The sequence below is a fragment of the Melozone crissalis genome, unplaced genomic scaffold (genome assembly GCF_028551555.1).
Source record: "Melozone crissalis strain CALT ecotype California unplaced genomic scaffold, PUWL_Pcris_2 ptg000009l_1, whole genome shotgun sequence".
Taxonomy (NCBI): domain Eukaryota; kingdom Metazoa; phylum Chordata; class Aves; order Passeriformes; family Passerellidae; genus Melozone; species Melozone crissalis.
This window is the reverse complement of record NW_026535787.1, coordinates 1,239,054-1,264,421: the sequence shown is the minus strand read 5'-3', so window position 1 is coordinate 1,264,421 and position 25,368 is coordinate 1,239,054. Positions and strand designations below refer to the sequence as shown.

At 56.5% G+C, this 25,368-nt stretch overlaps 1 protein-coding gene across 1 annotated transcript; it reads right to left on the bottom strand.

Annotated features, from left to right (window-relative positions):
• Positions 1-5,854: 5,854 nt before the first annotated feature.
• On the bottom strand, positions 5,855-24,855 carry CHRDL2 (chordin like 2). The gene is made up of 11 exons (XM_054270459.1): positions 24,743-24,855; positions 20,473-20,585; positions 18,879-18,972; positions 17,932-18,074; positions 16,301-16,394; positions 15,887-15,942; positions 14,545-14,713; positions 13,381-13,575; positions 10,877-11,056; positions 7,547-7,639; positions 5,855-5,937 (listed from the first exon to the last, which is right to left on the bottom strand). Exons 1-11 carry the CDS (start codon positions 24,822-24,824, stop codon positions 5,855-5,857), a joined length of 1,302 nt encoding a protein of 433 aa, XP_054126434.1. The 5' UTR covers positions 24,825-24,855.
• Positions 24,856-25,368: the final 513 nt, after the last annotated feature.

Here is a 25,368-nt window from a genome sequence, read left to right as displayed (position 1 = left end):
ATTAAACTCTCCCTTCTAAATAGCCCAGTATTGAGATGCACAGCCCCCCGCCCCCCTGCCCGCTCCCCCTCAATGCAAAGCCTTTTCTAAGTGCTTAATGAGCTTTAATTTTATTATATTCCCTGCCTGCACGGAACCGGCTTCTGGTGCTGGCGCGGGCTCCGGCTCCCGGCCCCTCTGCCAGGGGTGCAGGGGCTGGTCAGCCCCGGGCCGGGGGCTTGGGGTGCCCACGGGCGCTGCTCGGGCTGGGGACACCCATCGTGGCATCCCCGGGGACAGGGGACGGCTCCCCGCAGCCTGGAGCCCCGTGGGACCGAGGTCCCGGTCACCGCAGGGACAGCCCTGCCCTCGGCGGCTCCCTTGTGGCGTTTGAGATGTCCCCGGGGATGGCACAGGGGGTGGGGCAGTGCCAGGGCCCAGGTGGCAGGGGCTGTGTGCCCGGGATGTCCCCGGGGATGGCACAGGGTGTGGCTCCATCGGTGTGAGCAGTGCCATGGCCAGGGATGGCAAATTCAAAACTCACTGCAGGGGGAAAACCCAGCCAGGAAGCAGCAGCTGCTTCCCAAGAGCCCGTCGCTCCCAGCTGGGACCAGGGCTGCACAGGGGAGAGCTCTGCCCTGCTGGCATCAAAGCGAGGACCAGAGACCAGAGCAAAGCCTGCAGAGCTTTGTCACCCACCTCAGTGCTCTGCTGAGCCTCTCAAAAAGCTCCAGGATGTCTGAAAACTGAAACAAGGAGAGGGGGAAAAGAGGAGGACATGGGAGAGGAGCACGCACAGAATCCATCCCATAGGATCACCAGGATGATATTTCCCACAACTCTTCCACGAGCATCCCCCACTGCACCCTCCCTTTCCAGGGTGTTTGAAGAGCGAAATGCCAGGATTTGTGCCTGCAGGAGGTTCCTCCTCCCTCCCCACACCTCGGGAAAGGGGATAATGCCACAGGCCCTTCGAGGAGCGGAGCCTGAGCCCTCCCCACAATTCCCAGCTGGGAGCCTTGGCTGTGGGCTCCCCCAGGGCTGTTCCCCAGCTGCCTCTCCTCTGGCTGGGCATGTGCAGCCCCTCGTGTGCCAAGGAGCTGAGGATGACGTTATCCCCTCCCAGGGCAGGTGTGGGGAGCACGGCTGCTCCCTGGGTGCAGAGCCCCAGGGCCATGGGGGACCAGCCCCACCATGAACAGGGACCCCAGGCTGGGGGACAGCAGCACCTTGAGCTGTCCTGGAGCCCCGAGCAGGGATCAGGCTGCTCTGCTGCTGCAATCTCCAGAGGAAAGAGCTGGGAGCCAGAGCTGAGCTGAGGGAAACACAGCTTCTGTGATCTCACAGAGGAAATGACCAGCTAGAAAGGGTTAAATTGCCATTTCAAAGGCAAAGCCTTCCTCAAAATCCCTTTGGATCAATCAAGGTTAACCCTGCTCTTGCCCCTTTTGGGGAACAGGGTCAGCCTGGGCCAGCATTGGGTGAGGCTGATCCAGAAATCCCACGCCAGTCCTGTGACCTCTTGCTTGTTAGCAGGTCAGCACAACCTGGAGAGTTTGCCCTGGGAACTTTGGGTGTCCCTCACAGGCTGGGGGCTGCTTAGATGAAAGGCCAAATTTCATTCATCTCTAATCAAGCTTTTTGTTCTTGTTGGTAAGTCACGCTCGGCTCCAAAGGCCAGTAATCCATGCTGGAAGGCAGCACAGCCTCTGCAGCTTTCCCTGGCCACTCCTTGGCCCAGGGGGTGATGGCTCAGTGATGCAGGCACTGGAAGCCTCCAGCCCCTGTGGAACTGGCCCTTCCTGACCCCAGGGAAACTGGGGGGGAAGGACAGTGTGCAGCTCCCTGCGTGCCTGCCCAGGCCATCCCGGCTCCCCCTGTGCCCTGGGGAGGAGCAGGACCCACGCTGGTGTCTGTGTAACCTCTCAGGACGTGCTCAAAGCGCCCTGGAAGGGGGTCAGTGTTTGCACTCATTTTCCAGGGCCCATCTGTGGCAGGAATGCCACGGAGCAGGAGCCGGCAGCCTGATGGGGTTTGGGGGAGCCCCCTGGGTCCCTCTGCAGCCCCCTGCCAAATGCAGCCCTCAGTGAGCACAGCTCCCCTCTCCCAGGTTCTCCTGTGAACACTGCACCTCCAGCACTCAGCACCAAGCTAAAAACACATGTATGGACAGGTGGGGTAAAAAAAATTAAACCCCAAATTCTGGGCTGTTTGGATGGACACTGGCACTGCAGGTGGTGCTGGGGGAACAGTTGCCCACATTTCCCATCTAGACAGTTTTCTTGGAGACCTGCCTGCCCACCCCTTTTGGATCTGTGGGTTCAATACCTGGTATTTCCCCTTGCCTGGAGGCTAGAGGATGCATTGCTGGGGTTATCCTGGGGTTCATCCCTGAGTGGGGCTCTGTTCCATGGGGTGTGTGTCTGTTTGGGGGTCTGATGCCATGGGGCATGGCAAGGGAAGCTGCCAGTCCTCACCACTCAGCCCCAAAGCTGGAAGAGGAGCCAAAGATGTGGCCAAGCTCTCTTTCCCTGCCCCTTGTCCCTGTATCTAATGGTCCATCGGGATTATTTGCGCTGTCCGTGCAGCTGGGAGGCAAAAGGAGGTGTCTGGGCCAAGCAGTCCTCCTTACTTCATTTTCAACTGTTTGCAAAGCCCCTGATCAGACGACCCAGATGGTGCTAAATGGCCATGAAGGACCATTAGACAGTGGGTCATTGTCGTGCTCCTTGAGTTAGATAATTGTGATGGGCCTGAACTAATTAATTTCTACCCAAAAAAGTAGCACTGAATCATGGTCCTTTGGCAGCACTGGTGAGAAGGAGTTGTAATCAAGTTTTGGCTTTATCCAGCCTGCACAAACAGGGATCTCTGCTGGAGCCACACACTTCCATGGCCACGAAACAGGGGAGCAAGGAAAGCCACGCAGAGGCTCAGTCAGAGTGGGTCTCCTCATCCCACGGGGCAGGAGAGCCCTGGCACAATCCAGCAGCTCCTTTGTGCCCTGGGTCTGTCCTGCCTGCCCTCTGGAGTGGCCACATTTGGGAAATTTGGGGATGGGCCCAGGCCAGGCTCCTGCAGGAGGAGAGGCCTCTGGGGCCGCGCCGTGCCATGCCAGCCGCGTTTCCTGCATCCCTCCTTTGGCTCCAGCTGCCGCCTCCGAGGGTTTCCCTGCTTTTCTCATCACCCCCTTCTCAGCACCAGCCTTCCAGGAAGCCAGGGGCCTTTTCCAGTGTCCTGACTTGCTGGCACAGCTTCTCTCTGCAGGGACTTCTTTGTTTCCTCATCCTGGGGGCGCCGAGCTTTGACAGAGCTGGAGACAGGGAAATGTGATCCCGTTCCCCCAGCAGGGCTTGGACACCCTGCCACATTAGGTACATCCTGAGCTGCTCCTGCATCCAAGAAGGTGAAGGAACAGGAGAAAAGAGTGATCACAGACACATTTCTATGTGAGAAGAGACAGGAAACGTTAGGACTGTAGTCTGGAGGGGAGGCAGGTCTGTGGTGGCACGAGAACAGCCTGAGAGCCCTGCAGCACTGACAATCCTCTGCTTTCTGCATTTCTCGTCCCAAAAAAAGAAAAGGATGTGCAGAGGAGAGTGGATGCAGCCCGACCCCCCTGGCTGGGAACTGGGGAGACTGGAAAGGTCTTTTCCAGCCCGAACAGTTCCAGGCTTCCATCGTGGCCGCCTCTGCAGCCGCAGCCGGGGCTGCCCCCCGCCCGCAGGTGTGCGCACGGCGGGAGGTGGCAGTGCCGGGGCGCGGTGTCGCGGTGTCCCCGCATCCACCCCGCCCGCAGCCCGGGGTCCCGGCGGGGCCGTGCCTGCGCACGGACGGACGCACGGACACGGACGCACGGACACGGACGCACGGCGAGCCGGGCGCTGGCTTCTGCCCCGCGGCTGCTGATCCGATTAGAAGGGTTAATCCCAGCGGTGCCCCCTCGCAGGGGAGAGCAGGCTCCTGGCGAGGCTGGCTGGGCATCCTGGGATCGCCGACACTGCCGTAGGCAATGCTCGCTGCATTCCCGCAGCTCCATCCCGCCCGCAGCCTGTGCCAGTCCCCGCGCCTGTCACAGCCCCCGTCTCCAGCGGTGCTGCTGTGTGTGAGGCACTGAGCTGGCTGTGCCTGGGCTCAGGGTCCTGGCCCAGCTGGGAGTGCCCCGGAGGTCTGGCTGTGCCTGTCCTGGCCCCAGGACAGCCTGCATGGGCTCAGGTATCCTGTGGATACCCGCAGGAGCCTCACCTGGCCCAGGCAGAGCAGAATTTGTGCTGCTTCCCTCCCAGCCCTCCCCATGACCCCACCGGGGCAGCCGCACTCCAAACGCCTCCAGTGCTGGTAAATGAGCACAAATTGGCCCCGGGCTCAGCTCCAGTTAGATCACACCAGGGCCATTAGGCTAATTGGGCTGCCAAGTGAGGGGTCAGAGCACTGGCAGCATCCTCCCTCCATGCACACAGCTCCAGCCAGGCAGGCAGCCCTGGGGCAAGGAGGCGGCTCAGCCCCTGTCCCTTCACCTCCCACCATGGACGGGAAGCCCCCTCAGGCTCAAAGCCTCCCAGGGGCTCTCTTCTGGATAAACCTGAGCACCTCAGCCCCGTTGTGTGGCCCTGGTGAGCTCTGTTTGCAGCCAGAGCCATGAGCAGACCACCAGCAAATGGGAAGGGGGATCCCCTATGGATGAGCAAAGCTTCTGTGGGATTTCTCTGCATCCCAGCCCCGAGTGAATGCAGGGGAACCAGACCCCACCAGGGCCCCTGAGCCTTGACACAGACCCTACAGGGAAAGGAGAGCCAGCACAGGAAGCTGAATCAAGAAGACTTTTAATCAGATTTGTCAGACAGAGTTGGATCTCCAAATAAATAGATTTATCAAAAGGGAATAAAACAAGAATTCAGGGATAAATATATGTACCAAAACAACCTGAAAATCCCCCAAAGCTGTTTCCAAACAGGGGGAAGGGGATGCTGCTGCACGCCCTCCTCCCCATGCTGCAGAAATGATCCTGTTTGCCCTCTGGGAGACGCCCCTCCTGTGAATACAGCCTGGTAGATATTTTATAGGATAGATATAAATATATAGCACAGTAAATGCTGAGCAGCGACCTTAGTGCAGTGCCCAGGGTCTCAGACCCTGCCAGCAGCTGGCTCCTCCCAAAACCTACATCTCCAGCTGACCTGCAGAGAGGGAAGAGAATCATCCCAGGGAAAAGAATCCTTTCCCTGCAAAGAGGGAAAGTAATCATCCCAGGGAAAAGAATCCTTTCCCTGCAAAGAGGGAAAGGAATCATCCCAGGGAAAAGAATCCTTTCCCTGCAAAGAGGGAAAGGAATCATCCCAGGGAAAAGAATCCTTTCCCTGCAAAGAGGGAAAAAATAATCCCAGCTGGAAGAGAAGAGATTGTTCAAAGAACACCCCTTGGAGGGTATCCAGGCACAGAAGCCCCTTTGCAGCTCCCAGGGGCTTCAAGGAAAGAAGCAGGGATGATTTTCCTCCCTTTGCAGGTCATCTTTCCCCTGGTGAGAAGCACGGTCATGTCCCGCTTTGCCACTCCTCAGGAACACCGGGGTGTCTGGGATGGATCCCACCTCCTCCTCCTCCTCCTCGTGTGGCAGCAGGTCCCAGCCCTCCAGAGGGCCGTCTGTCCCTGCTCCCTGTGCTCACCCCACACCTCTGGGCAGCGGGAGGGAGGCACCTGCCCGGCTGTGGCTCCGATGGGTTGGCATTGGGATGGTTCTCTGGAGTCGCTGGAATTCCCACTAGTGTAACCTGTATTGCAGTGCCAGTCTACTGAGTAATGCAGCTCTGGAGTTGGGGTATATGTGTATGTGTGTCTGTGTGTAGATAAATCGATAGCTAGAGGAGAGTTCTTGGCTTTACAAGGTCTTTGTCTCCTTCTCTGGGCTCTCCGTCATCCTCAGCTCCGACGACGTCTGCGCTCGGAAGATGTTCCAGTGACCTGGATCAGCAGGACAGACAGACAGACATTAGCAACAGCCTCGGGGCAGGCCGTGTTCAGAGCAGCTCCTCAGGGATCCCAGCCACAGGTACTGCAGTTAAATTGACCCCAGCCACAGGTGCTGCAATTAAAATGGGGCTCGGAGGGGCTCTCACCCTTGCAATGCAGCAATGGCACAGTCAGTGGCACTTGCAATGCTTTCTGTGCAAAACACTCACACAGTGTGAAAAGGGGCTCAGGCTGAAACAGGGACAAACCTTCCTCTGCATCTCTTTAAATGGTGCTCTGATGTGGTAGGTCCATGTCCTCCCTGGCATGTCTCGGATTTGGGTGACTTTCTGCCTCTCAGGGGGGGAAGCATTCTGCCTCTGTCTCAACCTCAGAAAGCCACAATTTCAGTTTCATGGCCATTGGTCAGGTAGGGTTCTCTCCTCCCTTCTGTCAGCCCCATTTGAGGGTGGGTTGCTCAATCTCCCCTCATTTACATTCATATTTCTGCTGCTGCCTCAGCCTTGGGTCTTCATTCACCAACCTATGGTAGGGGAAAATCCTGCTGCAGAAGAAGAGGGAAGGAATCCCTCTGGATCCCCCAAGGAGCTGCAGACTCCCAGCAAGTCAAATGTGGAGCTGTGAAAGCCCCCCCAAACCAGGACAAAGTGTCCCAGTCCCTCTCCTTGTTCCCTAAAGAATCCCCAGATGTGCAGGAGGTGGCTGGAGGTGCTCCCTTCCCCCTCAGGTGTTCTGTCTCCTCAGTGCAACCCCAGCAAGGATTGCACCAGTGTCATCACCCCGGGGGTGAGGGAGTGTTTTCTGGCTGCATTAACCTTCTGCTGTGAGGAAATCGTGGGTCAGAGCTTTCCTAGAACTCGCGGCCACGGCAGCGGGACGGTTTCACAACAGGGCTGTTTGCCAGGGGAAACCGAGGCAAGGAGAAGGAGACACGTGCCAGAGACTGCACCAGGGTGTGAAGCACAGCCTGGCAGCAGGGACTGGACCATCCCCCAGGGTTTGTTTGGTCCAAGGTGCTGTCTCAAAGGGACTGGGGGTGCTGGTGTGCCCGAGTGAGCCACAGCCCCGGGTGCTGCACACTGCAGGCACGGCTCTGAGCCCAGCCCGGGCAGCAGGAGCAGCCAGCAGTGCCCTGCACACAGGCGTTCCTGCTCTCTGTCGTGTTTACGCACATCCCGGAACATCCTGAATGGTTTAAAACACATTTCAACAGTTGGATTTTTCGCTAATCCCTTGCACCATTTTTTTTTGCCCTCCCCCCTTGCTCCCAGGAGCACCAGATGGATTAGATATAAAAATCAAACAGTTTTACGGGCTCTGGAGAGACAAAACCTCTGGATTTCACAAGAGTGCAGCCACTTTTAGAAAGCTGGCTGCCCTTTCCTATGCCATAAAGTGAAAATGTGGCTGTAAGCAGGAGTGTTGCGTGGGGTGTGAAGACAGGTCAGCCCCAGCACGGCTACACTTGCACAAGTGCTGTCCCCAGGGCTCAGCTCCCACACAGGCTGGGATTCACACAGCCTTTGGAAGGGCCAGAGCAGAGCAGGAAATCAGGAGGGAGTGCTGGAGGAGTGAGGAAAGGGGATTTTTCTCTCCCTACCTTCGTTTGTCCTGGTGATCAGCCTGAAGTTTTGTGCCTCTTGCTTGAATTCTTGCTTGCTGATCTTCTTGGTCTGGATCAGATGGAATATTCCTGCAGAGGGGGACGCAGGGCATCAGATTCTGCAGTGCCCAGCTCAAGGCTCACACAGGGTTGGATTCTCTGTCCCCTCCTGACACTGCCTGCCCCAGGGCCCTGGCTTGGCGCAGCCCTGCTGCCAGAGCCTGGTGGGAGCTGGCAATGGAGCCAGGGCTGGCCAAGGCTCCAAGGAGACATCTCCTTTAAGTATCAGATTAGATACTAGGAGGAAACTGTTCCCTGTGAGGCTGTTAAGGCCCTGGCACAGGTTGCCCAGAGAAGCTGTGGCTGCCGCACAAGTGGGGAAGTGTTCAAGGCCAGGCTGAAGCAAACTGGAACAGTGGAAGGTGTCCTGTCCACAGCAGGGGTGTGGAACAGGGCGGGTTTGAAGCTCCCTTCCAACCCAAACATGCTAAGATTCTGTGGTTCCATGAAAACAGCCACTGCTTGTTGAACCAGGATGTTTCACCATGGAGCAGGTGAAAGCAATGGGATTTTGTTGCTCCAGAAAGCATCTTGCCCTGCAGGAGTTCCATCTCCCCTAAAAATATAAAATAAATAAAGGTGAGAGCAAAGGGATGCTGGGGCCCCTCTGCTCACTCTCAAGCACCAGTGCTCCCCTCCATGCTCAGGTGATCTTTCCTGGAGGCACCAAAGGTTTCCATCTCTTGGTCAGCAGTGCTGAAAGTGCTCCAGCACAGGAACAAACACAAGTGACCTCAGCAGGGATTGATATTTGTGCCCCTGGCAGCACTGACCCTCCGTGGAGCTGCTGACTCAGATGTGTGACCCCTGCAAACCAGAACCTGTGTTTAGCAATGACAGTGCCCTTCCTGTGGGATCAGGGATCTGGCATTCCTGCTCTCCTGCAAGGCATGACAAGGCAGGCAGGTATGCCTGGAATATCCTTCCCCACCTCTCACTCAGGCACAGCCAGCCTCCTGCTGCCAGCAGATGGGAGAGGCAACGTGGTCCCCCTTATTTGGTTAAGAGACTTTCCCTGATTCCCAGCAGCAATTACACATGAAAAGGGTATGTAATGAAGGGGAACTGCCTCACGAGCCAGATAAATGAGATGTTATCAACTGTGGAAAATTAGTACAGGAAGTCAAAGACAGAGAGAGAAATAGATGGATTTTTGGACTGTTACTTAGTCCTTCCAGTGGGTTGGGTAAAGAAGTCCTACCAGTAACAAAAGAAGAGACTGGACGGAGATAATAAAACTGTTATTGACGCAAGAAAGGCACAAGTGTTCAATAAATTCTTCTGGTCTATAATTAGAAAGGAGCAGGAGGGTGTGCTTACAGTCCTGGGGCTGATGGAGCACTTTCCAGCACATTAGTAACCAAGAGGATATTTTAAACAAGAGCTACGAGAGATAAACATCTTTTAATCAAGGACCTGGATGATGCTCCCCAAGAGCTCTCAGAGAGCTGGCCGAGACCTTTGGCCCCCAGGAGGGTCATTCCCAGCATCCCAGGAGCTGGGAGCAGCAGAGGAAGGCAGCAGGAACCAGGACAGCACAGGCTAAGGACAGTCCAGCAGTGGGGAGGCAGGATGGATGGAGCTGGCACAGGGCAGTGCCATTTCCTGGCACACACATCCCATCCAACAGGCAGGAGCACTCCTGGCAGCCCCTGGGATGGGATGGAGCGAGCTGCTGGGGCACTGTTCTCAGTGCTTTAAAGGGGATTTGTGAGAAAGATGGGCATGGACAGAGAGGACAACAGGTCAAAAACATCAGATTTTCAAAACTGCTGGTGATGTTCAGACCCCTAAAAAGATGGGGAAGCGCTCACTGCAACTCTTGTGGAGGCCAGCTGTGCGCCACCAGCCAGCTGGGCAAAACCTTTGGCTGGAGCTGGTGCTGGTTTCTCCTCCCAACTCCTGGTCCGTGGAGGAAACCATCCCAGCCCAGAAATAGATGAGGCCACGTAGGTATCATGAGCCCATACAAAGGCAATGGACCGGGTCCAGGTGTGACTTGCAGGCTCTTTGCTCCACACACGCTGCTCTGTTGGTGGAGCCGTGGCCCACGGAGAGGTGGAATCCATATGTGAGTGAGCTCATGCTCTTTCCCAACAACAACACTGCACCGTGCCAAGCAAAAGAGCCGTGTTGGCCTCGGGGACAAGGGCCTCCCCTGTCCCTGGCTGGCAGGGCTGGGGAGCTCCATGCAGGCTGGGGCTGCTGGCCTCGGAAGGTGCCGGCAGGGTTTGGGTGCTGCCCTGCCAAGGAGCCAGGGGAGGAAGCGGCGGGGCCCGAGCTGTCCTCAGCCACAAGGTGCCATTGTGAGGGAGGCCCTGCTGAGGAGGGGCAGCACGGGCAGCAGGGAGCGTGCCAGGGGCAGGATGGGAACGTGGTGCCACCAGGGCTCCATCCCTGGGTTAATGTCTCAGGTGATGTCCAGCCATGGCCAAGGTCTCCCCAGGGAGTGATGTGAAACACGGGCACACCAGGAGACCAGGATGGCTGCACAAATCCAGCAGACACAGGGCAAGGGCCGCTGCATCCATAGAGAAGGTATGACCAACCTGAAGCACTCAAGTTCTTTGGAGTACAGTGGAAACTCAGGAATGGGGCACTGGGATGCTTCCCTGGGCCACAGAGAGACAGCACAGATATCTACTGGACCAGGTGTCCCCAGACTCCCCACATCCACAGGAGCAGAGCTGAAGGTGTGGGGAAAGAGCAGGAGATTGGAGCCTGCTGACAGCGTGTTTGCTGTGCCTTGACCTCCGGAGCACACACCAACAGGAAGGAGCATCCGAACCCCCCCATCCAAAAAGTGGGCTGGGGACAATTCATCCCCCTTTGTGCACCTTTGCAGCTGCTTTCTAGCTGTAGGTGGACTGGGGTGTAAAAAAAGGAGTGAAAGCAAAACCACAGGGCCACGAGAACAATTCCTTTGCTTGTTTTCCACGTGCACTTGGCACGAGAGCAGGGGGTCTGGGCGAGCAGCCCCAGGCCCTTGCTTGGTTGCCCATGTGCTGTGCCCCCAGATGGTGCTGCAGCTCGGGGTGAGGTTAGTGGGGCCAGAAGTGTTTTCCAGCCCCTGGCCTGCATGGAATGCAGGGAGAGGGTGTGAAATGGGGGAGCCAGGAAAGCCAGCCTGCTGTCAGCAGGTTTTGATCCACCATGCAAGGGGTGGAGCGCCGCAAGAAAAGCCAGAGAAACCGAACAAAGCTTGAAAAGCATCAGGTTTCCACACACGCCTCCCGCTCTGCTGGCCGCTTTCACAATGGTGCTCACCTTTAATCAGCTTCCAGTTGTAGATTTCCACCTCCTCTGCCAGCTCCCTCTCGATGGCCACGGTCCTGAGGATGTCCTTGGAGGGCTCGGAGCGCGGCGGCACGAAGGCGTACACCAGGACACGGCCGGGGCCGCCGCACCGCGGGCTGCCCACCTCGTCCGTGGGTCTGACCCTGCTTTCTGGGCACAGACGGGGACACGGGTCATGGAACAGGGGCAGGCGGGACCATCCCCGCAGCCCGGTCATGGAAAAGGCATCTCGGTGGCTTTGGTGCCTCGGGGCGCTGTCCCATGATCCGAGCCCCAGCTCCAGGAGCAGCAGCAAAGGAGAGGCTGATAAAGGAGGTGTGGGCCTCCTCATCCCCACGTTTTTCATTCCCCCTGACCCCAGCCGCCCCTGTGCCAGCAGGGATGGGGAAGGGGGGTTTTGTCCATCTGGATCCCCCATACTCCTGCAGCGACCTTGGTGCCACCATGGCCACAAAGCAGGGGCTGGATTCCCCTACTTCCCATCTCGCTCCTGCTGGGGAGGAACATCAGGGGAGACAAGGGATGGCCCAGAGCAGGGCAGCCTGGGCAGTGTGCCCAGCTCAGCCCCTCAGGTGGGCCCAGCACCAGCCCCAGCACCCTCCCCACACAGAGTGCCACCACAGGGACAGCCACCCTGGGTCCTACGTGACTTTTCCAGCATCCTTGCTAAAGAAAAGATGCTCATTTTCCCTTTTTTTTTTTTTTTTTTTTTTTTTTTTAATGTATCTGGAGTAATTAAGAATGCCCTGTGGTTTTGGAAGGAGATTTATTGCCTTTGGTTGTGGTCCTTGGAACGCAGAGGAGCCCAGCTCTGCTGAATTTAGCCTTGTTCTCCCAGTCAGTTTGGATGCTGAAGCTTTTCACACTACTCGAAAGAAAGTTTGGCTATAAATAGATGCCTAGGGTTTATTTTAGCAAGACAGTTATTTTAGGCCTGATTCTGCTCTCCCCCAGGCTTTCTGGGGTGCTCCTGAGCTCTTCTGCTCTGAGAGGGAATGGAAATCCCAGTTCAGAGGGAAGCAAAGCTTTTCAGCAGGCAGAGGACAGGAGCTCAGCTCTGCAGCTCAGCGTGAGGCAGAGGAGGGTGAGCACGGCCCAGCACCCTCACCTGTCCCAGGGAAACCCCTGCTCCAGGGCCTGAGCCTTCCCTGCTCCAGGGCATTCCCAGAAATGTGCAGTTGTTCAAGCTGGAAAAGCCCTTTGAGATCATGGAGTCCCTGATTAAAGCCCCACCTCCACAGCAGCAAAGGAACCCCTGGAATTCAATGGGAATGAAACAATCAAGGAGCTTCACACCCTCACAGCATGGGGAGGAGGAGCAGGGACACTGAGGTGGTGGTGTGTCCCCCCCATCCGCACAACACATCACAGCAATTCCCAGGGTCAGGATCCCTTTGGAAAAATCACTTGGCATTCCTAAGTTACTGGTACAAAGGAGGAAGGTAAGGACAGCCACAGAAAGCACCTGGGAAAGGACCTGGGCAAAGGCTGCAGGCAGTGAAGGAAAGGGCAGGGATGTGACCTGGCTGAGCAGTGTGTGTGTGATTGCTGTCTGTGAGAGCTGGAAGGCAGGAACACAATAATTCTGGCTGCGTCAGGGTGGTTAATTGGAAATAAAGTGAAGCCTGAGCAGCAGACAGGAGACCCAAGCAGGGAAAGTTGTCAGATTTAAACCAGAGAGACCCACTAGAGTGGGAATGCAAGACTGGAAGGGTTCTGCTCAGTCATCACATCCCATTCCCACCAGGCACCACATCGTAAATCCTGCTCATAAACATATCAAAAACCTTATTAAAACAAGCCGAGCTTCTGCCCTGTGCTCCCCTGAGGAGGCCATCTCAGAACCTCTCCACTCAGGCGCTGGAAAACCTTGGAAATCTCAGCTCAAACAACTCTGCAGCCATTCCAAAACGTGGCAGTGCCCTTTGCTTGTTCTCCAGGCTGAGCCCCTTCCCAGCTCCCTCAGCCTCTCCTGGTGCTCCTGCCCCTTCCCATGTCCCAGCTCCAGCCCAGTTCTACCTGGAGCACCCCAAAACCTGTGTGTTCAACCTCCCCTGCCAGAGATGGGGGTTCCAATTCCCACAAGCCATGAGCGCCACAGACAGCCCTTCTACTGGGAAGTGTCCTCACTCCTCCCTTCACACCTACACCTCAGCTGGCACAATTTAACCCTGGTTTTTGTGGACACACAGGCTGTGTGTCCTCTGCCCTGAAAGCTCCTTCCATCCCAGCACTCTCAGTCTGGAGCACAACTCCAGACCTCATCCTCCCAACAGATGGAATCTTGTGGGAGTCCTGGGGATGTTCCTTACCTTGGCAAAGTCCTGCTGCCCTCCAACCCTGCTGGACCTGTCTGGTGTGAATTCTAGCCACCAGCAGCCTGAATCCCTTTGGTTCTCTCAGCCTGAGGCTTTAATCCAAGGCTGGGGCAGGAGCTGGGAGGCAGCTGCAGGAGCTGGCAGGATCCCACCTACCTGGACATTCCTTACAGCACTTCCCATCCACTTTTTCAGGGTGCTGGCAGGGGTACTCCTTGGGACAGGTGAGCTTGTGGCAGTCCTGGACGCCGTCCCTGCAGGTGCAGAGGATGCAGGGCAGCAGGCCGTAGAGCCGGAACACGGGGTGCCACACCTCACCGTGCGAGTAGGTCTTCCCGTTGTACACACAGGCTGCAGGAGACACACACAACAGCTGCCTGGGGACATAAACCCTCCTCCTCCTCCTCTTTGTCAGCCCAAGGCTCGGTGGAGGCACGGCCTTGGAGCATGGAGGACATGGCTGCTCCTGCTGTGTGAAGGAGCCATGTTCTCTGGCAGCACGGGACACCACAGAAAGTGGCATGGGACCAGAGGTGCCACAGGGACCAGAGGTGCCACAGGGACCCAGCAGGTGCCACAAGGACCCAACAGGTGCCAACAGGGACCAGCAGGTGTCACAGGGACCCAGCAGGTGCCCCCCAGCAGGTGCCATGGGGCAGGGGAGCAGCACCAGGGGCTGGCTGTGCCCGGTGTGACCGCCCTGCAGGGACAGGGCCCTCACCCAGCTGCCACCCTCCGGAGCCAGGGTCCCTCCCGGCCGTGGCAGGAGTGAAGCACAGTGAAGAGTGCCACCTGCTGACTTCTGCACGGAAATTTCTGGAGGTCCCACAGTTCCCTCCGGGCCTTCATGCCCAAGGCACCTTCTGGAGGCACAATGGTGGGAGAGCGGCCAAGAGGAGAAAGGAGCTGTTGTTCCCCCTCTGGATCGAGGGACTGGCCTCCTCTGCTCACTTCCCTACTCTGTGCTCCAGGGGAACACCTGGGGCAGCCCTGGGTCAGGGCCAGCCCTTGCACAAGGAGGAATGTCCCGTCTTTGTGTGCCACTCTCCTGGAAGGTCCATGTGGAGCCTTCCAGCTGAGCTCCTTCCTTCCCAAGTCCCAGATCTCCAAAACATTCCAAGGACCAGCCTTCTCCCAACCCACTTTGGAGAGTGGCACTCAGGAGACTGTGGGTATGAGGACTGAGACACCTTGAGGCTGGCTGTGGGGAGTGGGCAGAAGGACTTGCTGGTGGAAACCTGCCACTGAATCAGATCCCCAAAGAATTCCAAGCTCTGGAGAGGCCACTAAAAGTCCCTGCCTGGCCCCTGCATCCCTTACCTTTCTTGTGCTTCTCTTTCAAGACGATCTTGACAGTGGTGCCCCCTGCTCCCTTGGGTTTGAAGCTTCTGGGAATCAGCTCCAGGGAAGAGCTGAGAGCTGTGGACACGGTGGCTCCGGGGGGCTTCCTGCCCACCACCTCTCCCAAGCACTGATCCTGGGAATGTCTCTGTGAGCAGCCAGGGAAAACAGGGGATTCAGACTCCAGCAGTTGAGCTGTTCTCCTTCCAAAACATGCTGGAAAAAGCCATGCAGGTGTCCTCCATGCCCTCCCTCAGGAGTGCACGGGGCAGAGACCACAGGGGTAAGCAATGGCCCACAAACCATATAAATCACAGAAATATTAAGGCTGGAAAATTCCTCTGAGATCATGGAGCCCAACCATTCCCTCAGCACTGCCAAGGCCACCATTATCCCATGTCCCAGAGTGCCACATCCACACAGCTTGTAAATCCCTCAGGGGATGGGGATGCCAGGCTGCTGTGCCAGGGCTGGACAACCTTTTGGGGGAAGGAACTTCCCCAATATCCATCCTGAACCTCCCCTGGCCCAGCCTGAGGCCGTTCCCTCTCCTCCTGTTCCCCCCCAGCTGTCCCCTCCTGTCAGGAGCTGTGCAGAGCCACAAGGTCCCCCCTGAGCCTCCTTTTCTCCAGCTGAGCCCCTTCCCAGCTCCCTCAGGAATTCTCCATCCCTCAAACACACAGGGAGATGGGCTGGTCCTTCCTAGGTGGGAAAAGGAGGGCTGGCATCTGTGTGGCACAGGCAGTGAGGATGGGCCAGATCCTGCTCTCCCACCTGGGAGGCACCAGGGGAATCAGAGTGGGGCTGCCAGCCAGCAGGGCTGAAACACCAGGAACACCCCAGGAACATCCTGGGAACATCCCAGGCTTCCAGGAGCAGAGTGCTGGGACAAGACACGCAGCACAAAGGGTCCCCTTGTGTCTGTTTTGGAGGTTTTATAGGTGCTGTATGGAAAAGGGCAGAGGCAGGAGCTGAGTGACCTAATCCCACAGAGCTGGCATGGGCAGCCCAGCTCCAAAATGTGGCCCTGAGGGAACCCAGGAGCCAAGGAGTCCCTTTTTCCTTGCTGGGCTGCTGATACAGGGTGCTGGCCTGAGCTCCCACCTAGGCTGGTATCTCCCAGCCAGACTCAATTCCATGGCACAATCCACCTGCAAATCAGGTGCCCGTGTTCTGCTGGGCAAGGATCTGGGTGTCCCCCTAGAGCTGCTGGGCATTGTGCAAGGATCTCTCAATGGATCTCACTGTGCCAGGGCACTCTGTGAGCTGCTCAGGGGGCTGTGCTAGGAGCAAGGGGTTTGAAAATGCAAACGTCACGTACAACACCTCTGTTTAACTGCAGGGGCTCCTCTTCCGAGGGCTTCTCAAGGGAGCCATCTGCAAGGGAAAAACATTGTCCTGGAACATGCTGGGGGCTGAAAGCAGCTCTCCTCCACATGCTGGCCTGCCTGGGAGTCTGGAGAGACAGGAGCCTTGCACATGCAATTCATATTATCCAAGGAAAACCCAAGCCTTGCACAAGCAATTCATTTTACCCAAGGAAAACCCAAACCTTGCACATGCAATCCATATTATCCAAGGAAAACCCAAGCCCTCAGCTTGTGCTTCCTGGTGCAACCAAGAGATAACAAGCAGGCTGATTTACAGCCCAGGCTCCCAAACTCCTGCCAGAGTGGCTTGGGATGGCTCCTGCTGCCAGCTGGGGTGTGCCAGCCCTCACTCCCAGCCCCGTTACCTTTGCAGACCTGGCAGCAGGAGTCTGGCACGCTGAAGGGAGAGGAGCACAGCAGCTCGGGGCAGGTCACCAAGCCACAGTAAATCTGGCCTTCCTAGGAGGGCAGGAGGGAAAAACACACTGTCAGCCTTATAAAGGGCTGTATGTCCCCCACGCAGGCCCCTTCCAACCCAAACCATCCCAGGATTTTATGAGTTCATGACCGAAAGCCCCCTGGTAATCCATTTTGCAGTGCCACCAATCATCCAGCACCTGCTGGCAGCTGGAGTCTGTCCCTGCTGCTCTGTCTGTCTGTCCATCCTGCAGGGCTGTGTGCTCTCCTGGCACAGCTGTTCCATGGATAACACACTGCTCTTCCCCAAAAAGGGCAGGCACCATTAGTGCTGCTGGGCTGGAACAGCCACCACACACCTCCCAGCCCTGCAGAACAACCCCCAAGAGGAAAAGGACCCAGAGGAGAGGGGTGGAAGTGGGAAGCAGGACTCTGAGTCCAGGTCCACACCAAAGCTCTGCCCTCCCTCTCCCTTGGTTATTTCCCCAAGCAGGGACAAGCACACAGAGGTGCAGGGATAGACCCAAGCGGATCACTTGGAAAATATCATTGCTGCAGGTGATTCAAGCTGGAAACCACAGGTTGAGGGCAGCCTTGACCTTTGTACGTCCCAGTGCCACCTCAGTCAGTGGATCTGCACCAGTCTGTGGCAGGAATAAGTTTTTGCTACTTTTCCAAGGGGTAAAAAAGGATGTTCAGCAGCCAGCCCTTGACAGCAAGGTGATCTCCCTGCAGCAATTTTCTCTGGGGTATCCAGAAGCTCCCAGTCAAGCAAGACCAAGAGGTCAGCCAAGGATATCCTTAGAAAAGCAAACCACAGCTGCCTCTCCTCCCATCAGGATCCAAACTGCTGTGCAAGGAGCACGAGGGGGATGAGGGGAGTGTGGTGGGTGACAGCATCTGGCAGATCCTGCTCTGCACCCAGGGAGCCCACACCTGCCTCTCCCTTCCCTCTCCTCCTGCCCAGCAGTGCCCTGCCCCAAGAGCCAGTGCCCAAAAAGAGCAGGATTTATCCCAGAGGCTCTGCTCTCGGGGCAGTTCCCAAAGAGGGTCAGACCAGCTGTTCATGCAGCTGTTCCAGCAGCTGACGGCACCAGACACAGCCCGGGGAGATCCCCACAGTGAAGCTCCACTTCAGCCAGCCCTTTATTTCCCCATTTGCACCCGAGGCATTGCCCTGACAGATACACAGAGTGACAGCCCAGAGGGACAAGGAGCCCACGGGCTCCTGGGGACGCGTGCAGCTGGATTGGAGGGCTCTTTCAGGTGTTTCAGGTGTTTCACATCACCCAGCTGGGGTTCTTTAGAGGGGAACCAGCCTCCTCAAAGGCTGCATCATTGCCACACGTCAGTCACTCCTCTGGCCACCCCAGAGCAGCTATTCCAGCACCAGAGGCAGAGGCTGGACAGGTTACAACCAGTGTAACCCCTGTGTGTGATGACAGAGCAAGGTGCTTTTGGGGCTCTTTTGCCCCTTCTTTATGTGCTGGCACCAAAGAGGGGGCACAGGGTGCCGCAGCGAGGGCTGTGAGCCCCGGAGGAGGATGAGGATGAGGATGAGGAGGATGAGGAGGCTTACGGAGCAGCTGCACTGCACACACTGGTTGGGCTGGCGGCCGGGGAACAGCTCGCTGCCGCTGAACATCTCTCCCTGCTGGAACGTGGTCCCGTTGTAGCGGCACGACCTGGCGGGCGCCCGCAGCCCGGACGGGGACGGGGGCTCTGCAAAAGGGGCGAGAAAGGAGCGGGGTCACGGCCAGCCCAGCCCAGCCCACAGGAGCCTGCACACCCCACGGGCACCCCGAAGTGTCAGAGCATTGTGTGGCTGGTCAGCAATGAAGGGTCCAAAAGGTTTTGGAGGATGGGGCTGCCCTGAGCTCAGCACACAGGGAAGCCTGACCTCACAAAGTTCTTAACAGAATTATTGGCGTTTCCCCTCCCCTGATTGTAACCATCGCCAGATTCAGATGGAGTCGGGTAAAAAGGGATCGTCTCATAGGTAATTAGGAAAAAAATGAAAATCAATGAGGTTTTTCCCTATTTTTCCCCTAATTTCTCAAATCACTTGTGATTTATGACTAGCTCTGCCAGCACTCAGGTAGGCAAAGTTTTGAGACTAAATCTTGAGGTGAGGTCTTTATTCTCACCATATTGAGGTCAAATTAGGCAATCAGTAGTGGTAAAGTAGAAAAAGTTTTGGGGCTAAAACTTGAGCTAGTCTCCAGTGCAAAGAAGGAAATTGTTAAAAAACTATAATTTTTTTTCTAGAAATTTATTTCTAAATTTTTTCTTTTTTAATCCAAGACATTTTGCTGGCAAACGATCAGAAGAAGTTGCCAGCTCCTGTTTTGCCCCAGAAGTGTGAACTGACGCTTTGTCCCTACAGAGCTCTGGGGATGGGGGCATGGGGAGAGGGTGATCTGGCAGAGAGCCCTTTTCCATCAGAACGGGATTTTTGGAGGGACAAAGCAGGCGGGGCTGGGTGCCACCGCACCCTGTGCCCTGCCCCGAGGGGTGCCCACGCACCGGGACAGCGCGGGCAGCACTGCTGCGGCTCCGTCACGGGGCTGGCACACGGCAGCGCCGGGCACTGGATCCGGGAGCACCTGATGCTGGTGTTCTGCGGACAGACAGACACACAGACAGACAGACGGGCTGGTTAGTCCCCAGGGAGCGTTCAGCCCTCCTGCAGGAGGAGGGACGCGCTGTCACAAACTGTGTATCGCAAGCTGTGCAGGCTGTGCTCGCCAGGGATGGCTCCAGCCCTGCCTTGGTCCCTCACCCATCACCCCAGAGCAGCCCTCGGCCTGCCACCCTCACAGGGAACAGCTTCTTGTTCTAAATATCAGTCTGAATCTCCTCTCTTCTGGTTTGGAACCCTTCCCTTGGCCCATCATGGTCTGCCTGCATAAAAAATAACTTATCTGCTGAAATGAGACAGTGGGACCGATCTGCTGCAAAGCTGCCGAGCAAAGCCCCAGTGCAGCAGCAGCGGCAGCATTATCAGCAACATCATCATCATCATCATCATCATCATCATCATCATCATCATCATCATCATTATTAGCATTAGCATTAGCATTAGCATTAGCATTATTAGCGTTATTGTTATTAGCATTATAGTAGAAAATTCTGAGACCTTTTTTCTCCTTGCCCCATCAGCAGGTTTGTTTGCCTGTGCTATCTTCCTGCTTAGTAAAAACATCTTCTTGTTTCAAGTAAATTTATCCTTTGCTCTAAGCCATAAAAATCCCTTCCAACTAACACTCTCTTTGCCTTCTTAGTTATCCAGTAAGATTGGCTCAGCAATTCTTTTCCTCTATATCAAAACTTGCTTCCATCTCTATTCCTTCATCACACTCTACATGTAAAAATCTTTCTGCCAAGCACACGTATCTGTGAGACTTTGTTGTCAAACTTTCATCCTTCCCAACAAGCATTGTTATTGGTGTTGTTGTTGTTGTTATCAGCAGCATTAGCAGCAGTATTAGCAGCATTAGCAGCAGAATTAGCAGCAGTATTAGCAGCAGTATTAGCTGCAGCATCAGCAGCATTGGCAGCAGGATTAGGGAGTATTAGCAGCAGAATTAGCATTAGCAGCAGCATGAGCAGCAGCATTAGGAGCATTTGCAGCAACGCTATTATTGTTGTTATTATTATTAATAGCATTATTATCAATAGCATTATTATTATTTTAGTATCTGTGAGACTTTCTTGTCAAAGTTTCATCCTTCCCAACCAACATTATTATTTTTATTATTATTATTATTATTGTTGTTATTAGCAGCAGTATTAACAGCAGCATTAGCAGCAGCATTAACAGCAGCAATAGGAGCATTCGCAGCAACATTATTATTATTATTATTATTATTATTAGCAGCAGCAGCAGCAGCAGCATTAGCAGCATTAGCAGCAACATTATTATTGTTGTTATTGTTATTATTAGCAACATTAGCATCATTGTTATCAGCATTATTGTTAGCATTGTTATTGTTAGCATATTTGTTATTAATGTTGCTGTTTTCATTATTGTTGGCAGCAGCGGCATCCCTGGCACCATGAGCAGCCCTGGATCGTTCCCGGGTCGCTGCCAGCCCCGGAGGGACGGTGCCCGACGTGCCTCGGCGCAGCTGCAGCGGATGCAGTACATGAGCCCCTGCGGCTCCAGGTACGGGTGCCAGCTCTCCCCTGGGCTGTACTTCTTGCCGTTGAAGTCGCAGAACGCCTCCGGCCCTGCAAGCAACCAGGAGAGGCCAGGTGAGAAACGGGGCTGTTCCTGTGTGACAGCAAGCACAGCCTGCGCCTCGTTCCCCACATCCCGCACACCAAACCCAGATTGTGATTGGTTCCCCCCAGTTTTATTTTATTCTCATGCGTTTTTTACCCTGGGACCCATCTGGGGCTCAAGTGGCAGCCCCTCTGAGCAAACTGGACTCCCTTTGCAAGAAAGGGACAGAACGGGTGGGTTTGAGGCAGGAAATCGGGTTTTCACTCTGACACAGAAATGCTCACTGCAAGATGGGTCCACAAAGGTCTTTATAGGTCCTCTCCTTGTCTTTGAGCCTCTCCTGGATGGCTTTAGGCACTTGATTCCCCAAGCTGCACCTTCACAAGTGGTGAGCAGCAGCTGTCCAGGCTGGCTGGCCCAGGCACAGCACATGTAGGTGTCTGCGGTGGCTTTGGGGGTTACCAGAGGGACTGGCAGAGCTGTTCTCCTTCCTTTTCCCTGATCAGGGCTTCACATTGTCCCCACAGCTCTTGAGAGCCAGCAACTCCTTGCTGCTGGCCATGAGCTTACAGCAAACCACACAAAACTAGAGAGCATGTGGCTTGAGCATGAGGAAACCCAGAGGAGAGAGCAAAAAACAAAACAAAACAAAACAAAATTACAAAAAAAATCTAAACAAAAAAAAAATCATGGTTTTGCAAAAGGGTGAGAAAATGACTTCATCTCTCCCTGCTTGCAGCATCCCCATGAATTATGCTGAGGGTGAAGAAACGGAGCTGCCTTGGTGTGACGCTCAGCTCGCAGCTCCCATGCCAGTTGGCTGCTCCCTGCAAGCATTTAATCACAAGTGGAGCCCTGGTTTGGGTCCAGCCCTCGAAAGCAGCCTGATTCATGTCTGCAGAGGGCTGCTGGTAAAATTAAAGCTGACTGGCAGGCCTGGGCAGCAGGAGACACTTGCTGGCATCTCTGCAGTGCTGGGGCTTTGGCAAGAGGTGCCAGTGTGCCTGGGGATGGATGGATGGATGGATGGATGGATGGGGCTTAAAAGCTGGAGGCTCTGGACCATTTTTTCCCCTGCCAGGCTGATAATTTCATTTTCAGAGGTCAAACTCTGGACATCATCCTAGTTCACTTGGAGTGAGTGAAAAGCCATTTGTGGCAGTGGATTCCTCCCGTGCTGGTCAGCAGGGTGAGCTCACTTAGTGCACCTTCAGCAGCAGCACACTCAGAAAAGTCCTGTGGGTTTACTTCTCACTGGATGTAAAGCAGGTCAGGAAGCTGTGGGGTGGCACCTTGTGGGTGGCTGGAGCCGTTGAGGTGCATCCCAAGCAGATGCACACCCTTCTCGTGGTGTGAGGGGTGCAGCCAGGCTGGGTTTCTCCACACCCTTCAGTTTGTCACCCTGGACTGGTGTCTCTGGAGCACCTGGTGAAGATGCTGCTCAGGGCTTCTGCCACAGCCTCTGGTGAGGTTTCAATTTCCTTTAGCCCAAGATACCCGTCCTGAATCTTTGATGGCGTTTGCCACCTGAGCCACGTGGGGTTCTGTCATTTTGGGAGTGTTCTGAGCAGTTTGGTGGCTCAGCAGGAGGCTGTGGGGTCTTGCTCCTCTCCCCTCACTCCTCCTGTCCCGTTCCATGCCGAGGCTGGTCCTGCATCCCCAGCTGGCACCCTGGGAGCTGTCCTGGAGCAGGGCATGTCTGAGCTGGGCTCCCGGCTCCCAGCTCCCAGAGCCTCTCTGGGGGTCACACACCTGCCAGCCAGGGCCGTGCTGGGCACCAGGGAGGCAGCTTGTGCAAAGCAGTTTTTAAGAGCAGCCATAAATAAAGTGCAAAGAGCACTGTCTGGTACACAGAGTCCAGGCGCTCCTGTGACAGCCTTGTATTTATGAAGGGCTTAAAATGCAGCTTTGCTGAGCAGGGACTGGCTAAAACACACAGGGCCCCTGACATGTGGCATCCCAAAGACTCTGCTCACATCCACATCAATTCCTGCACACTCGCCTCGCTCAGCTCTGGGCTGGAAATGCCTTCTGGGTGCTTTGGGAGCCTGGAGAACTCTGTAGCTCTGAAAATGCAGCCTCAGGAAGCACCTCTGAGCTCTCCAGAGTGGAGAAGCCAGGCAGACAGGGTCCTGCATTCCCTCCTTCCCAAGGGAATGCTCCGCTACCTATAGCAAGGTGTGCAGCCCTCACCATGGGTAGCACTCGCTTTCCATCCTGGTCCTTCCCATCTTGGAGCACCTTTCATCCCTGCTGGATCCAAACTTTTGGGACAGAGGGATCCCAGGAACCCCCTTTTCTCCAGAAACCATATTAAAAAAAAATTAAACAGCAGCTTCCAAGCTCCTGGGGAAAACCACTGCCCCGTGCTCTCCAGGGATGCTGGTGTCCAAATGCCTTCAGCCAAAACATCCCTGCGCTCACCCACTGCCCCTGAATTACTCAGAATGCAGCACATTTGTCCCAGTAACCTGTGCCTCTGATACTTCTCTTCAGCTGGAGTGCAAATCCCCTAAAATAGCCTGTTTCTGTGGGCAAATTCTTCTTTCCTGACTTGCCTTCGAGCCCGGGCATTTCTGCTCCTCACCTATTTTTAGCCACGACACTGTAGGTCCCTTGGCTGATGAGCCTGCTCGTAACTAATTTATTCCTGTCTCCACTCTCCCTGCACACCAGCCCTGAGCAGAGGGGAGCCTGCAGAGGTGGGCAGTGAGAGAAGCCCACGGTTTGGTGATGATTCCATGGTTTGGTGATGACTCCAGGGTTTGGTGATGACTCCAGAGTTTGGTGATGACTCCACGGTTTGGTGATGACTCTGCCACCCAAACCAGCCTGCCCATGACCTTGAGGTGAGTCCTGGCCGAGCCCTCCACGTGGTGAGGTGCGCCCTGTGGCAAAGCTGGAGTGTTCCAGCCCTGCTCCAATCCCACAGCCACCAGCTCTCCATCAACGTTTCAGTCCTGCAAACAGCCCCCAACATCCTGTCCCCACCCAGCACGGTTTATGCCCAGCTTAGGGGCTGTTGCCACCTGCAAAGAGCAAACCCCTCACCTCACACCTGCCTCACCTCCTGGACAGTCCCTGCCCTTCCCAGCTGGGGCGGGGACCCGCACCCACTCCCTGCTCAAGGGGCAGATGCTGTGTGCTGGGTTTGGATGAGCCCGGGGAAGGGAGAGGAGCTGAATTCACCAGAGTTTGCTGCCCAGGGCTTTGCACAGCCCCGTCCATGCCCCCAGCACGCCCCAGGGTCAGGATGGCAGTGCAGGGCTCACATTTTGGGCCCTCACTCCCTCCTGGAGGATGGTTATTGGAGTGCCTAATGCACTGCTGGCAGCAGGCACGCTGTAAATCACCCTGACAGAGCCACCGGCAGCTCCGCTGGGATTCCAGGAGATTAAAGGGAGGAATAACTGCAGGGACGCGGCAGGTCCTGCTCCAGTTTGCCCGGAGCCCTGGGGGCTGTGCCATGTCACCCAGCACCCACGGGGAGGGTCCCGGTGCTTTTCCCAAGGCAAGCCCACCTCCCGGCCCAATTAGCACATCCAGCACCCTCCAAACTCCTGAGCAGCTCTGGCCGAGTCCTTCGAGCCTTTCTGTGGCAGTGCCAAGCCTCCCGTCCTTATCCCAACCCTTCTGTGCCTCAGCTGGGAGCAAGAGGGGGAGAGACTGCGGGATGGGCAAGGGATGGGCAAGGGATGGACCAGGGATGGGCAAGGGATGGACCAGGGATGGACCAGGGATGGATCTGGAGGAAAGAGGAGAGCCCCCAGCTTTGTTTGGGCCGGGGGAGGCGTTGTCACTGTCCCGTCCCCCCTCGGAGGGGAGATGCCCTCGGGCAGGGTGGGATCCGTGCGGAACACGGTCTGTGACACAGCCCCTCCTGCCCTGTGGCATTCCCAGCCCATGGAGGGGGTCCCGGCGCCCCCTCACCGGCCCCGCGGAGCAGGCGGGGACCGCACGGGCACAGGGGACCGGCCATGTGCGTCCCCAGCAGGGCAGGACAGCAAACCCGGCCGGCTGCACGTCCCGGGACATCCCGGGGGTGTCCGGCACCCGCCGTGCTCAGACACCGCCGTGTGCCCGCCCAGCACCCCGCAAACTGCCGGGGAAACTGAGGCACGGAGGGAAGCGGCGCCGCGGGACGAGCGCGGGTGAGACTTACGGGCCCGGGCTCGGCTCTCGGAGGCGAACAGGAGCAGGAGGCACCGGAGCAGGAAGGCGAGGGGACCCGCCCCGGGAAGCATCGCAGCCCGCTGCCGGTGCCCTGGGGCTCCGCTCCCGTGCGCGGGGCGCGCTGCCCGGTGATGGCCCGGTGATGGCCCGGTGATGCCGCGGGGTCTGCGCTGAGGGATTCGCTCCCGCTGCCGGTGCCCGGGGCTGACAGTGCCCGGAGGTGCTGGAGCCGGGGCTGTCGGTGCCGGAGCTATCGGTGCTGGGAGGTGTCGGTGCCCGGGGATGCCGGTGCCCGGGAATGTCAGTGCCCAGGGGTGGCTGTCGGTGCCCGGGAATGCCGGAGCCGGGCTGTCGGTGCCGGCAGCGCTCCGGTGCCGGTGTCAGGGCTGTCGGTGCCGGTGCCGGTGCCCGGGGGTGCCGGTGCCGGTGCCCGGCGGGGCTCGTCTCGCTCCGATCAAAGGCGCCTCCTTTAGGGAGAGCCGAGGAGTTGTTTGTTGGTATTAAAGGCGGAGATCGGAGCGGGAGGGGGGATCCGCAGGGTGGGTATTTTATAATTTTTTTTTATTATTGTTATATTCCCACTTTTTTTTGGGGGGGGCTGTTTTAGGAAATTCC